This window comes from Carcharodon carcharias, chromosome 22 (assembly GCF_017639515.1).
Source record: "Carcharodon carcharias isolate sCarCar2 chromosome 22, sCarCar2.pri, whole genome shotgun sequence".
Classification (NCBI taxonomy): Eukaryota; Metazoa; Chordata; class Chondrichthyes; order Lamniformes; family Lamnidae; genus Carcharodon; species Carcharodon carcharias.
In genome coordinates this window covers 64672106-64689059 of record NC_054488.1, presented here as the reverse complement: position 1 = coordinate 64689059, position 16954 = coordinate 64672106, and the positions used below count along the sequence as shown (strand labels likewise).

General features: G+C 56.5%; 1 protein-coding gene across 4 annotated transcripts in view; it reads right to left on the bottom strand.

Annotated features, from left to right (window-relative positions):
* Nucleotides 1-442: 442 nt before the first annotated feature.
* The window catches only part of si:ch73-281f12.4 (RA_Radil_like and Myo5p-like_CBD_Rasip1 domain-containing protein), a 232678-nt gene continuing 216166 nt past the window's right edge, over nt 443-16954 (bottom strand). For all 4 annotated transcript variants that reach the window (XM_041216956.1, XM_041216958.1, XM_041216959.1 and 1 more), the window contains exons 15-16: nt 4543-4682; nt 443-997 (exon numbers count right to left, since the gene is read on the bottom strand). In XM_041216956.1, coding sequence (XP_041072890.1) covers nt 898-997; nt 4543-4682 — 240 coding nt within the window. In that variant the 3' untranslated portion in view covers nt 443-897. The remainder of the gene's footprint in view (nt 998-4542; nt 4683-16954) is intronic.

Here is a 16954-nt window from a genome sequence, read left to right as displayed (position 1 = left end):
AGGGGTGGGGGGTGTGGATGGACAGGGGTGGGGGGTGTGGATGGACGGGGGGGAGTGGGAGGGTGTGGATGGACAGGGGTGGGGGGTGTGGATGGACAGGGGTGGGGGGTGTGGATGGACGGGGGGGTGGGGGGTGTGGATGGACAGGGGTGGGGGGTGTGGATGGACGGGGGGGGGTGGGGGGTGTGGATGGACAGGGGAGTGGGGGGTGTGGATGGACAGGGGTGTGGGGGGTGTGGATGGACGGGGGGGAGTGGGAGGGTGTGGATGGACGGGGGGGAGTGGGAGGGTGTGGATGGACAGGGGTGTGGGGTGTGGATGGACAGGGGTGTGGGGTGTGGATGGACAGGGGTGGGGGGTGTGGATGGACAGGGGTGGGGGGTGTGGATGGACGGGGGGGAGTGGGAGGGTGTGGATGGACGGGGGGGAGTGGGAGGGTGTGGATGGACAGGGGTGTGGGGGGTGTGGATGGACAGGGGAGGGGATGTGGAGACGGCGGGGGAGTGGGGGGAGTTTCTCCGCCTCTCTTTCACGGACTTTCTGACATGGGTATTGGTATGAAACCTGGCGGGTACAGTGCTGCAGGATAACTCCTGCTCTCCTGATCGGGAATCCCGGGAAACAACCCCTCACCCACTCCCTGCCCAGTCACTGACTTCAGGACTGGCAGGACAGTCACAGAGAGGGAACAGGCGCTGTCATGGCAGCAACACACAAACACAGTGACATGGGACCAGCCGCTGAAGGCTACTCCCCCAATTAAATAGCATAGTTGGACTTAAATAATAGAAATATGTATTTATATAAAGAGATCTCATAAACATCACTGTGAAGTTACAGGATCCACGCTGACCCTATCACTGGCTTTAACTTTTACCATCTCTGCTCCTGCTCAGGCTAGCAGCTCGATGTTGACACTCTCATTGCCATCTGTGAATTGGATTTTGCCACCAGGAGCCATAGCTTGTTCCCCGATGATCGAAGCAGTTCCCGGCCTCTAAATTCACAACAAAAGAGAATGATTGTGAATGTGAAATTAACTCCTCCCTTCCCGAATCTCCGCCCTCGCTCCCTGAATCTCCGCCCCCGCTCCCCGAATCTCCGCCCCCGCTCCCCGAATCTCCGCCCCCGCTCCCCGAATCTCCGCCCCCGCTCCCCGAATCTCCGCCCTCGCTCCCCGAATCTCCGCCCTCGCTCCCGGAATCTCCGCCCTCGCTCCTGGAATCTCCGCCCCCGCTCTCTGAATCTCCTCCCTCCCTCTCTGAATCTCCTCCCTCCCTCTCTGAATCTCCGCCCTCCCTCTCTGAATCTCCTCCCTCCCTCTCTGAATCTCCGCCCTCCCTCTCTGAATCTCCGCCCTCGCTCTCTGAATTTCCTCCCTCCCTCTCTGAATCTCCGCCCTCCCTCTCTGAATCTCCGCCCTCCCTCTCTGAATCTCCGCCCTCGTTCCCTGAATCTCCGCCCTCGCTCCCCGAATCTCCGCCCTCGCTCCCCGAATCTCCGCCCTCGCTCCCCGAATCTCCGCCCTCGCTCCCCGAATCTCTGCCCTCGCTCCCTGAATCTCCGCCCTCGCTCACTGATTTCAACAAGCTGTGTATTTCTTCACTTCAACCATACCCAAGTATACAAATAGTCGTTTGGTAGTGCAGAATGTGAGTAATGCTGAAAAAAAGAGATGTTGAAGCTTTTCATCTAGCACTCATCAGGACACTTCACAAGAATACCAATATAAGGGGAAAACAACAATTTATACTGTACATGAAGAGAGTGGTGATTGGTTGGCAAGTGGACTCTTATTAGTAGAGGCATTGCTATGGAGAATGTACCAGTGATGGTGACTGACAGTTAACTGCCAAGAATTGTTTGAAATTTAAACTAGCTAGCTTGACCCTGATTGGTCAAGGCATTGCCTTGAGGAATGAGTCAGTGAATGGCTGTCACTTATTTTGTTTAGCTGAAACAGGTGCAATTTGTGTACATGTTCTTTCTGTCTGTAAAGAACAGGGCTCTGTGTATTTACAGATGCAGCTTCCAGTACATATACACCGCCCTGTGAGCCCAACTGACCAGCTTAAACTGGTTGTCAGCGGAATTCTTAGCACATTGAGGATTGTTTAGCAAATGTTGTCCAATCACAGAATCATGTCTAACGTTGGACACTGTCTTGAGCTTTGCTGGTTGGGTCAGGTCTGTACCCTGTCCATTGCGATCAGCGACTGGGACATGCTGTTTGATAGGATCCGCTAGTCTTTAGGACCGCCAGACGTACGGCCTACATACCTAGCATCACACTGGCACTGATATTTATATACCACCTTACTCATTTGTGTGATAAGACAGGACATCTTTTTGGTTTGACAGCACAGCATCCTGGTAGTGGCGAATATCACTCGTGTTGCTACTGCGTAATAGCAGCGTGAAACAGCTAGCTTCACCTGTTGCTCATATTTTTGGTTACCTTGCCAGGGAAATCTGAGGTAGACTGGGCACTTTTCAGGGCTGATAGGGACGGCCTTAGGCCTGTTCATGAGTTTGTGTGATATACAGTGTGAAACGATCTGATCAGGGTAGCCATTATCCTGCAGGATGTCTTTGGTGTCCCTATTTCAGCATCAAGCTTGAATGGTGAGCAAATGGCTCAGGCCCTATTTACAAGGTTACCGATAAGACTGATCATTTATAGCGTGTGGAACCGTAAGAATCCTGAAGCATATACTGACCAATGAAGGTAGGTTTGTAGTAGACCATGGTAGAGAACCCCCTGACATATTTCTCAACTGGTAAGTCAAGAAAGGGGAGTTAATTTGACTGCTCCATTTCAAAGGTGAATTTGAGCACAGGATGGAGCCCATTCAGACATGTACGGAAATTATTACATGCAGCTGTGGATTAAAATATAACAACCGTCTCATCCACATATCGGAAATATGAGGGGATAGGAGGTTAGGTGTCATTTCATCAAAGACACGTTTCTCATGGAATCCAGCAAAGATGTTTGTGAGAACTGGGCCTAGAGGGGACCTCATGGCAACACCATCTCTTTGGGCAAACATAGTGTCATTAAAATGAACTCAACTGTGCAAGTTGTCGAGTTCATAAGCTCAATGAATACTGATTCACACAATGGTGGTGGGTCTAGATCACCGTGATATAGTGCTGCAGCGCAAATATCTATGGCTTCCTTAAGTGGGACATTGGTGAATAAAATAAGTGACAGCTATTGACTGATTCATTCCTCAGGGCAATGCCTTGACTAATCAAGGTCAAGCTGGCTAGCTTAAGTTTTCAACAATGCTTGGCAGTTAATTGTCAGTCACCATCATTGGTGCATTCTCCATTGTAACACCTCTGCCAATCAGAGTCCACTTGCCAACCAATCAGCACGCTCTTCACGAGCAGTATAAATTGTTGCTCTGCCTTTATACTGGTGTCCTGCTAGTCACAGAGCGAAAAGCTTCAACTTGTCTCTTTATTCAGCAAATACTCACCAGAGCTGATCTTGTCCTGAAGTTGTTGATTTATGTTGGATATGGCTTCAACAAGCGTTCTCACACATGAACCCAGGAGTGTTAACGGCTGCATTACCAAAGAATACACACTCCCAGGACAGGTACAGCATGGGGTTAGATACAGAGTAAAGCTCCCTCTACACTGTCCCCATCAAACACTCCCAGGACAGGTACAGAACGGGATTAAATACAGAGTAAATCTCCCTCTACACTGTCCCCATCAAACACTCCCAGGACAGGTACAGTACGGGGATAGATACAGAGTAAAGCTCCCTCTGCACTGTCCCCATCAAACATTCCCAGGACAGGTACAGTACGGGGTTAGATACAGGGTAAATCTCCCTCTACACTGTCCCCATCAAACACTCCCAGGACAGGTACAGTACGGGGATAGATACAGAGTAAAGCTCCCTCTGCACTGTCCCCATCAAACATTCCCAGGACAGGTACAGCACGGGGTCAGATACAGAGTAAAGCTCCCTCTGCACTGTCCTGCAGAATTTTGGATGTGTTGACATTACAGATGGTGGAAGATGGAAGATTGGCCAGGAAAGCATTGGAATAGACAAATCTTGAAGTAACAAACACATTGATGAGGGTTTCAAGCAGTAGAAGAGCTGAGTTATGTGTGGAGATGGGAGGTGTTATGGAGAGGGAAGCAGGCAGTCTTGGTGTTGGGCGAAGATGCCCATTACATTCTCGAATGAACAAAATGCCTCTGGTGACAGAATCACTGCACTGAATAGAAAAGATCAGTTGGTGTTTGAAAGCAGGTTGTTGCTTGACGATCAGCAGTTCTTCCCCACTGGTCATCCCCAAATACGGCCAATATACTTCTCAAATTTACTGAGAAAGGGAGGTAGAGACTATCACCACAATAACGCTGAAGAAACTGTGTATCCCAGGAATTTTCCATTATATCATGATGGGATTTACCTGCAGATTAAACACCATTCTCCCCCTAAACCCACCCAGCACAAGAACTCCAGACCCAGCACCTCTGGCTTAATTCCACATTCCCTGAGGCACTGACCTCTGGTAATCCAGTCCGACCAGGCTGGTTCCATTAACAGCCAGGATCCGATCACCCAGATTCAACTTCTCACATCCAGCAGCCGGAGAGTCAGGAACCAGTGACTTAATATAAATCCCACTCATATTTAATGGTGTTCTCTGAAAGAAGAAACAAAATAGAGTATTCAACTTTTAAAAAGTGTCACAGTTCTCAAATTATTCAGCTATCCTTTCTGGTAGTGGGACATTCTGTGGACAGTACAGTACAGCCCAGTACTGTCAGAAATACTGTGGACAGTACAGTCCGGTACAGCCAGAAACACTGTGGGACACTACAGTCCGGTACAGCCAGAAACACTGTGGGACACTACAGTCCAGTACAGTCAGAAACACTGCGGGACAGTACAGTCCAGTACAGTCAGAAACACTGCGGGACAGTACAGTCAGAAACACTGTGGGACAGTACAGTACAGTACAGTCAGAAACACTGTGGGACAGTACAGTACAGTACAGTCAAAAATACTGTGGGACAGTACAGTATGACATTCTGCAGGTTGGTACAGTTCAGTAGAGTTGGACATTCTGTGGGACAGTACAGTCCAACACTATGTGGACATTACAGTCAGACCCTCTGTGGGATGGTACAGTCCGGTCCTTTTTGTGGGATGCTACACACCGGTGCAGTTGGACCCACTGAGGGGCAGGACAGTCCAGTGCAGTGGGACACACTGCGGGATGGGACAGTCCGGCACAGTCGGACACTCTGTTACAGGAAGGGTAAACGAAGGGTAGATTGAAGCTGCGCTCTTGATGACATTAACTAGGTTGGATTGTGTGCACACTCTCCTTTCCCCTTCCCTCTCCTAGTCTCTTCCTCCAGACATCCTGCCCCAAGCTCTTGCCAAAGGACATCAATTACATCATCAGCCCAGCTTCAGGAGCTAAAATCCCATCCCATTCATGTATAAGCCACACACTTTGTGTAAGAAAAAAATGCCACTTAAAAAGCTTATATTTGTCCGTCAACTGATTGTCTCCCCATTTAGTTTGGACTTAGCTTCACAGCCTGGCCCCTCCCTGCTCCCCCAGAGTCTGTTCCCAATCAATCAGCTGAATCCTGTTTGGTGCTGAGGGGTAAGGAGAGCAGGGGACAGAGAATGAGGGAGGGGGGGTTGGGGTTGAGGGATCAATAGGAACAAGTGAGGGGTAGTGGGAGGGGGTGAAGGTAGGGTTTTGAGGAGTGAGGGGAGTAATGGGAGGGGGCACAACGGAAGGGGTGCGTGAGGGGACGGAGGGCGTGACGGGACGGGGAGTGAGGGGAAGGGGGGAGTGATGGGAGGGGGGGAGTGATGGGAGGGGGGGGAGTGAGGAGAAGGGGGGGGAGTTAGGGTAATGAGGGGGAGTGGAATGTGAGGGGAGGGGCATGCAGTTTAATTACGGAGCCTGGGGCCCACAATCCTGCTCCACATTCAGGCAGGATCTTGAATCTCACTGTTGTCTTTACTCCACTGCCCCTTTAAAGAATAATCACCGAACAAAGAAACATACATCAAATTTTGCTGGGGTGAAGGGCCTTTACTCAGCTGTGCTGAAGTTGCTGAACCTCCTCTTGCCGATTTTTGCTCAGGATGTCTCTAAGTTGCACCTGTTTATGTGAAAGCTTAAACCTCAGCCCCAGCCCAGCCTCCCAACACTGTCAGCTTCTCACTCCCCCAGCAGTGAGGCCCCAGTGTCGGGACAACCTCCGTTAGTCAGGATGTAGTTTATAAATCACCAGGAGGACGGAATTCCGTCAGGTTCCAGGACAGATCTCCAAATCTGAGTGTTGCCAGGGGAACAACTTCCTCCAATTCAGAATGGAAAACCCTGCTCACAGGCCAAGGTCAGATAGACTGAAACTGACAGGAATAGAATGTTCCATCTGATCACAGCACATTCCAGATGCTCCAATCCACTCTTCCTTTTCCCTGGATCTCCACAGATCCTGCTGTGCTAGGCTGAGTGGATAGGGAGCCCGCTGCACACATGTCAACTTTCCAAAAATTGTTTAAACTGAGACCCTTTCAGATGGAGGGGAAGGTCCCACAGCCACTCATGGAAGACAAACAGGAGATCCCCCCGGTGTCCTGGCCAACATTCTTCACTCCGCCAATATCATTAAAACAGATTATCGGATCAATACAAACTGCAGTTTGTGGGATCTTGCTGTGCATAAATTGGCCACCACGTTTCTATATTGGAATAGTGACTGTATTTCAAAAAAAAATTGACTGGCTGTGAAGTGCTTTGGGACATCCTGAGGTCATCAAAGGCGCTACATGAATTAAAGTCTTATCTTTTAATAACACAGGTCAGTAATTGAGTCTGGATGCTATTTGAACTCTCGCTCCAAAGCTCTGATCACATTACAGGTTTCGCTGCTCTGAGAGACTGAGTGAATTCAAATTTCTTTTAAACCTTACTGGCCTCCATGGGGATTGTAACAACACACATACCCCTACCCCACCCCCCACACACACACACATACCCCTACCCCACCCCCCACACACACACACATACCCCTACCCCACCCCCCACACACACACACACACACATACCCCTACCCCACCCCCCACACACACACACACACATACCCCTACCCCACCCCCCACACACACACACACACATACCCCTACCCCACCCCCCACACACACACACACACATACCCCTACCCACCCCCCCCACACACACACACACACATACCCCTACCCCACCCCCCACACACACACACACACACATACCCCTACCCCACCCCCCACACACACACACACACACATACCCCTACCCCACCCCCCACACACACACACACACACATACCCCTACCCCACCCCCCACACACACACACACACATACCCCTACCCCACCCCCCCACACACACACACACACACATACCCCTACCCCACCCCCCACACACACACACACACACATCCCCCTACACCCCACACACACACACATACCCCTACCCCCACACACACACACACACATACCCCTACCCCCACCCCCCACACACACACACACACACATACCCCTACCCCACCCCCCACACACACACACACACACATACCCCTACCCCACCCCCCACACACACACACACACACATACCCCTACCCCCACCCCCCACACACACACACACACATCCCCCTACACCCCACACACACACACACACACATACCCCTACCCCACCCCCCACACACACACACACACATACCCCTACCCCACCCCCCACACACACACACACACATACCCCTACCCCACCCCCCACACACACACACACACATACCCCTACCCCACCCCCCACACACACACACACACATCCCCCTACACCCCACACACACACACATACCCCTACCCCACCCCCCACACACACACACACACATCCCCCTACACCCCACCCCCACACACACACACACACATACCCCTACCCCCCCACAACACACACACACACACACATACCCCCACCCCCCACACACACACACACACATCCCCTACACACCCACCCCCACACACACACACACACATACCCCTACCCCCACACACACACACACACACACACACACATACCCCTACCCCCACCCCCCACACACACACACACATCCCCCTACACCCCACACACACACACACACATCCCCCTACACCCCCCCACACACACACACACATCCCCCTACACCCCCACACACACACACACACATCCCCCTACACCCCCACACACACACACATCCCCCTACACCCCCACACACACACACACACATCCCCCTACACCCCCACACACACACACACACATCCCCCTACACCCCACACACACACACACACACACATCCCCCTACACCCCACACACACACACACACACACATCCCCCTACCCCCCCCCCACACACACACACACACATCCCCCTACACCCCACACACACACACACACACACATCCCCCTACACCCCACACACACACACACACACACATCCCCCTACACCCCCCCACACACACACACACATCCCCCTACACCCCCACACACACACACACACATCCCCCTACACCCCCACACACACACACATCCCCCTACACCCCCACACACACACACACACATCCCCCTACACCCCACACACACACACACACATCCCCCTACACCCCACACACACACACACACATCCCCCTACACCCCACACACACACACACACACACATCCCCCTACACCCCACACACACACACACACATCCCCCTACACCCCACACACACACACACACATCCCCCTACACCCCCACACACACACACATCCCCCTACACCCCCACACACACACACATCCCCCTACACCCCACACACACACACACACATCCCCCTACACCCCCACACACACACACACACATCCCCCTACACCCCACACACACACACACACATCCCCCTACACCCCACACACACACACACACATCCCCCTACACCCCCACACACACACACATCCCCCTACACCCCCACACACACACACATCCCCCTACACCCCACACACACACACACACACATCCCCCTACACCCCCACACACACACACACATCCCCCTACACCCCCACACACACACACACACATCCCCCTACACCCCCACACACACACACACACATCCCCCTACACCCCCACACACACACACACACATCCCCCTACACCCCCACACACACACACACACATCCCCCTACACCCCACACACACACACACACATCCCCCTACACCCCCACACACACACACATCCCCCTACACCCCCACACACACACACATCCCCCTACACCCCACACACACACACACACACATCCCCCTACACCCCCACACACACACACACACATCCCCCTACACCCCCACACACACACACACACATCCCCCTACACCCCACACACACACACATACCCCTACCCCACCCCCCACACACACACACATACCCCTACCCCACCCCCCACACACACACACACATCCCCCTACACCCCACACACACACACATACCCCTACCCCCACCCCCACACACACACACACATCCCCCTACCCCCACCCCCCACACACACACACACACATCCCCCTACACCCCACACACACACACACACACATCCCCCTACACCCCACACACACACACATACCCCTACCCCCAAACCCACACACACACACACATCCCCCTACCCCCACCCCCCACACACACACACACACATCCCCCTACACCCCACACACACACACATACCCCTACCCCCACCCCCACACACACACACACATCCCCCTACCCCCACCCCCCACACACACACACACACATCCCCCTACACCCCACACACACACACACACACATCCCCCTACACCCCACACACACACACATACCCCTACCCCCACCCCCACACACACACACACATCCCCCTACACCCCACACACACACACATACCCCTACCCCCACCCCCACACACACACACACATACCCCTACCCCCACCCCCCACACACACACACACACACATACCCCTACCCCCACCACCCACACACACACACACACATACCCCTACCCCCACCCCCACACACACACACACATACCCCTACCCCCACCCCCCCCACACACACACACACACACACATACCCCTACCCCACCCCCCACACACACACACACATACCCCTACCCCACCCCCCACACACACACACACACACATACCCCCACCCCCCACACACACACACACACATACCCCTACCCCCACCCCCCACACACACACACACACACATACCCCTACCCCCACCCCCCACACACACACACACACATACCCCTACCCCCACCCCCCACACACACACACACACATACCCCTACCCCCACCCCCCACACACACACACACATACCCCTACCCCCACCCCCCACACACACACACACACATACCCCTACCCCCACCCCCCACACACACACACACACATACACCTACCCCCCACACACACACACACATACCCCTACCCCCACCCCCCACACACACACACACACATACCCCTACCCCCACCCCCCACACACACACACACACATACCCCTACCCCCACCCCCCACACACACACACACACATACCCTACCCCACCCCCCCCACACACACACACACATACCCCTACCCCACCCCCCACACACACACACACACACATACCTCTACCCCCACCCCCCACACACACACACACATCCCCCTACACCCCACACACACACACACATACCCCTACCCCCACCCCCCACACACACACACATACCCCTACCCCCACCCCCCACACACACACACACACATACCCCTACCCCCACCCCCCACACACACACACACACATACCCCTACCACCACCCCCCACACACACACACACACATACCCCTACCCCCACCCCCCACACACACACACACACATACCCCTACCCCCACCCCCCACACACACACACACACATACCCCTACCCCCACCCCCCACACACACACACACACATACCCCTACCCCACCCCCCACACACACACACACACATACCCCTACCCCCACCCCCCACACACACACACACACATCCCCCTACACCCCCACACACACACACATCCCCCTACCCCCACACACACACACACACATACCCCCACCCCCCACACACACACACACACATCCCCCTACACCCCCACACACACACACATCCCCCTACCCCCACACACACACACACACATACCCCTACCCCCACCCCCCCCACAACACACACACACACACATACCCCTACCCCCACCCCCCCCACACACACACACACACACACACACACATACCCCTACCCCCACCCCCCCCACAACACACACATACCCCTACCCCCACCCCCCACACACACACACATACCCCTACCCCCACCCCCCCCACACACACACACACACACACACACATACCCCTACCCCCACCCCCCCCACAACACACACATACCCCTACCCCCACCCCCCCCCCCACAACACACACATACCCCTACCCCCACCCCCCACACACACACACATACCCCTACCCCCACCCCCCACACACACACACACACATACCCCTACCCCCACCCCCCACACACACACACACACATACCCCTACACCCCACACACACACACATACCCCTACCCCCACCCCCCACACACACACACACACATACCCCTACCCCACCCCCCACACACACACACATACCCCTACCCCCACCCCCCACACACACACACACATACCCCTACCCCCCCACAACACACACACACACACATACCCCTACCCCACCACAACACACACATACCCCTACCCCCACCCCCCACACACACACACACACACATACCCCTACCCCCACCCCCCCCACACACACACACACATACCCCTACCCCACCCCCCACACACACAGACACATACCCCTACTCCCACCCCCCACACACACACACATACCCCTACCCCCACCCCCCCCACACACACACACACACATACCCCTACCCCACCCCCCCCACACACACACACACACACCCCTACCCCCACCCCCCACACACACACACACATACCCCTACCCCCACCCCCCACACACACACACACACATACCCCTACCCCCACCCCCCACAACACACACATACCCCTACCCCCACCCCCCACACACACACACACACATACCCCTACCCCCACCCCCCCCACACACACACACACATACCCCTACCCTCACCCCCCACACACACACACACACATACCCCTACCCCACCCCCCACACACACACACATACCCCTACCCCACCCCCCACACACACACACACATACCCCTACCCCCCACAACACACACACACACATACCCCTACCCCCACCCCCCACACACACACACACACACACATACCCCTACCCCACCCCCCACACACACACACACACACACACACATACCCCTACCCCCACCCCCCACACACACACACATACCCCTACCCCCACCCCCCACACACATACCCCTACCCCCACCCCCCACACACACACACACACATACCCCTACCCCACCCCCCACACACACACACACACATACCCCTACCCCCACCCCCCACACACACACACACACATACCCCTACCCCACCCCCCCCACACACACACACACATACCCCTACCCCACCCCCCACACACACACACATACATACCCCTACCCCCACCCCCCCCACACACACACACACATACCCCTACCCCCCCACAACACACACACACACACACATACCCCTACCCCCACCCCCCACACACACACACACATACCCCTACCCCCCCACAACACACACACACACACACATACCCCTACCCCCCCACAACACACACATGCCCCTACCCCACCCCCCCCACACACACACACACATACCCCTACCCCCCCACAACACACACATGCCCCTACCCCACCCCCCACACACACACACATACCCCCACCCCCCACACACACACACACACATACCCCTACCCCCACCCCCCACACACACACACACACATACCCCTACCCCCACCCCCCACACACACACACACACATACCCCTACCCCCACCCCCCACACACACACACACACACATACCCCTACCCCCACCCCCCCACACACACACACACATACCCCTACCCCCACCCCCCACACACACACACACACATACCCCTACCCCCCCACAACACACACATGCCCCTACCCCACCCCCCACACACACACACACATACCCCTACCCCCCCACAACACACACATGCCCCTACCCCCCACACACACACACACACACATACCCCTACCCCCACCCCCCACACACACACACATACCACTACCCCCACCCCCCACACACACACACACACACATACCCCTACCCCCGCCCCCCACACACACACACACACACACATACCCCTACCCCCCCACAACACACACATGCCCCTACCCCCCCCCCACACACACACACACATACCCCTACCCCCACCCCCCACACACACACACACACACATACCCCTACCCCCACCCCCCACACACACACACACACATACCCCTACCCCCACCCCCCACACACACACACACACATACCCCTACCCCACCCCCCACACACACACACACACATACCCCTACCCCCACCCCCCACACACACACACACACACATACCCCTACCCCCACCCCCCACACACACACACACATACCCCTACCCCCCCCCCACACACACACACACACATACCCCTACCCCCCACAACACACACATGCCCCTACCCCACCCCCCACACACACACACACACACACACACACACACACATACCCCTACCCCCACCCCCCACACACACACACACACACACACACATACCCCTACCCCCACCCCCCCCACACACACACACACACACACACACACATACCCCTACCCCCACCCCCCACACACACACACACACACACACACATACCCCTACCCCACCCCCCCCACACACACACACATAACCCTACCCCACCCCCCACACACACACACACATGCCCCTACCCCCCCACAACACACACATGCCCCTACCCCACCCCCCATACACACACACACATGCCCCTACCCCCCCACAACACACACATGCCCCTACCCCACCCCCCCCCACACACACACACATACCCCCACCCCCCACACACACACACACACATACCCCTACCCCCACCCCCCACACACACACACACACATACCCCTACCCCCACCCCCCACACACACACACACACATACCCCTACCCCCACCCCCCACACACACACACACACATACCCCTACCCCCACCCCCCCCCACACACACACACACATACCCCTACCCCCACCCCCCACACACACACACACACATACCCCTACCCCCACCCCCCACACACACACACACACATACCCCTACCCCACCCCCCACACACACACACACACATACCCCTACCCCCACCCCCCCCACACACACACACACACACATACCCCTACCCCCACCCCCCACACACACACACATACCCCTACCCGCACCCCCCCCACACACACACACACACATACCCCTACCCCCACCCCCCACACACACACACACACATACCCCTACCCCCCCACAACACACACATGCCCCTACCCCACCCCCCACACACACACACACATACCCCTACCCCCACCCCCCACACACACACACACACACACATACCCCTACCCCCACCCCCCACACACACACACACACACACATACCCCTACCCCCACCCCCCACACACACACACACACATACCCCTACCCCCCCACAACACACACATGCCCCTACCCCACCCCCCACACACACACACACATACCCCTACCCCCACCCCCCCCACACACACACACACATACCCCTACCCCCCCACAACACACACATGCCCCTACCCCCACCCCCCCCACACACACACACACATACCCCTACCCCCCCACAACACACACATACCCCTACCCCACCCCCCCCCACACACACACACATACCCCTACCCCCCCCACAACACACACATGCCCCTACCCCCACCCCCCACACACACACACACATGCCCCTACCCCCCCACAACACACACATACCCCTACCCCACCCCCCACACACACACACACACATGCCCCTACCCCCCCACAACACACACATCCCCCTAACCCCAACACACACACATCCCCCTAACCCCAACACACACACATCCCCCTACACGCCCACACACACACACACATACCCCTACCCCACCCCCCCACACACACACACACACACACACACACACACACACATCCCCCTACCCCCCCACAACACACACATGCCCCTACCCCACCCTCCACACACACACATCCCCCTAACCCCAACACACACACATCCCCCTACACCCCCACACACACACACACATACCCCTACCCCACCCCCCCACACACACACACACACACACACACATCCCCCTACCCCCCCACAACACACACATGCCCCTACCCCACCCCCCACACACACACACATACCCCTACCCCCCCACAACACACACATGCCCCTACCCCACCCCCCACACACACACACATACCCCTACCCCCCCACAACACACACATGCCCCTACCCCACCCCCCACACACACACACATACCCCTACCCCCCCACAACACACACATACCCCTACCCCCACCCCCCACACACACACACACACATACCCCTACCCCCCCACAACACACACATGCCCCTACCCCACCCCCCACACACACACACATACCCCTACCCCCCCACAACACACACATGCCCCTACCCCACCCCCCACACACACACACACACATACCCCTACCCCCCCACAACACACACATGCCCCTACCCCACCCCCCACACACACACACACACATACCCCTACCCCCCCACAACACACACATGCCCCTACCCCACCCCCCACACACACACACATACCCCTACCCCCCCACAACACACACATGCCCCTACCCCACCCCCCACACACACATACATACCCCTACCCCCCCACAACACACACATGCCCCTACCCCACCCCCCACACACACACACACATGCCCCTACCCCACCCCCCACACACACACACATACCCCTACCCCCCCACAACACACACATGCCCCTACCCCACCCCCCACAACACACACATACCCCTACCCCACCCCCCACACACACACACACTCATACCCCTACCCCCCCACAACACACACATGCCCCTACCCCACCCCCCCCCACACACACACACACACACACACACACATCCCCCTACCCCCCCACAACACACACATGCCACTACCCCACCCCCCACACACACACACATACCCCTACACCCCACACACACACATCCGCCTACCCCCCCCACACACACACACACACACATACACCTACCCCCCCACAACACACACATACCCCTACCTCACCCCCCACACACACACACACACATACACCTACCCCCCCACAACACACACATGCCCCTACCCCACCCCCCACACACACACACACACATACACCTACCCCCCCACAACACACACATGCCCCTACCCCACCCCCCACACACACACACACACATACCCCTACCCCCCCACAACACACACATGCCCCTACCCCCACCCCCCACTCACACACACATACCCCTACCCCCCCACAACACACACATGCCCCTACCCCATCCCCCACACACACACACACACATACCCCTACCCCCCCACAACACACACATGCCCCTACCCCCACCCCCCACACACACACACATACCCCTACCCCCCCACAACACACACATGCCCCTACCCCACCCCCCACACACACACACATACCCCTACCCCCCCACAACACACACATACCCCTACCTCACCCCCCACACACACACACACATACACCTACCCCCCCACAACACACACATGCCCCTACCCCACCCCCCACACACACACACACACACATACCCCTACCCCCCCACAACACACACATGCCCCTACCCCCACCCCCCACACACACACACATACCCCTACCCCCCCACAACACACAC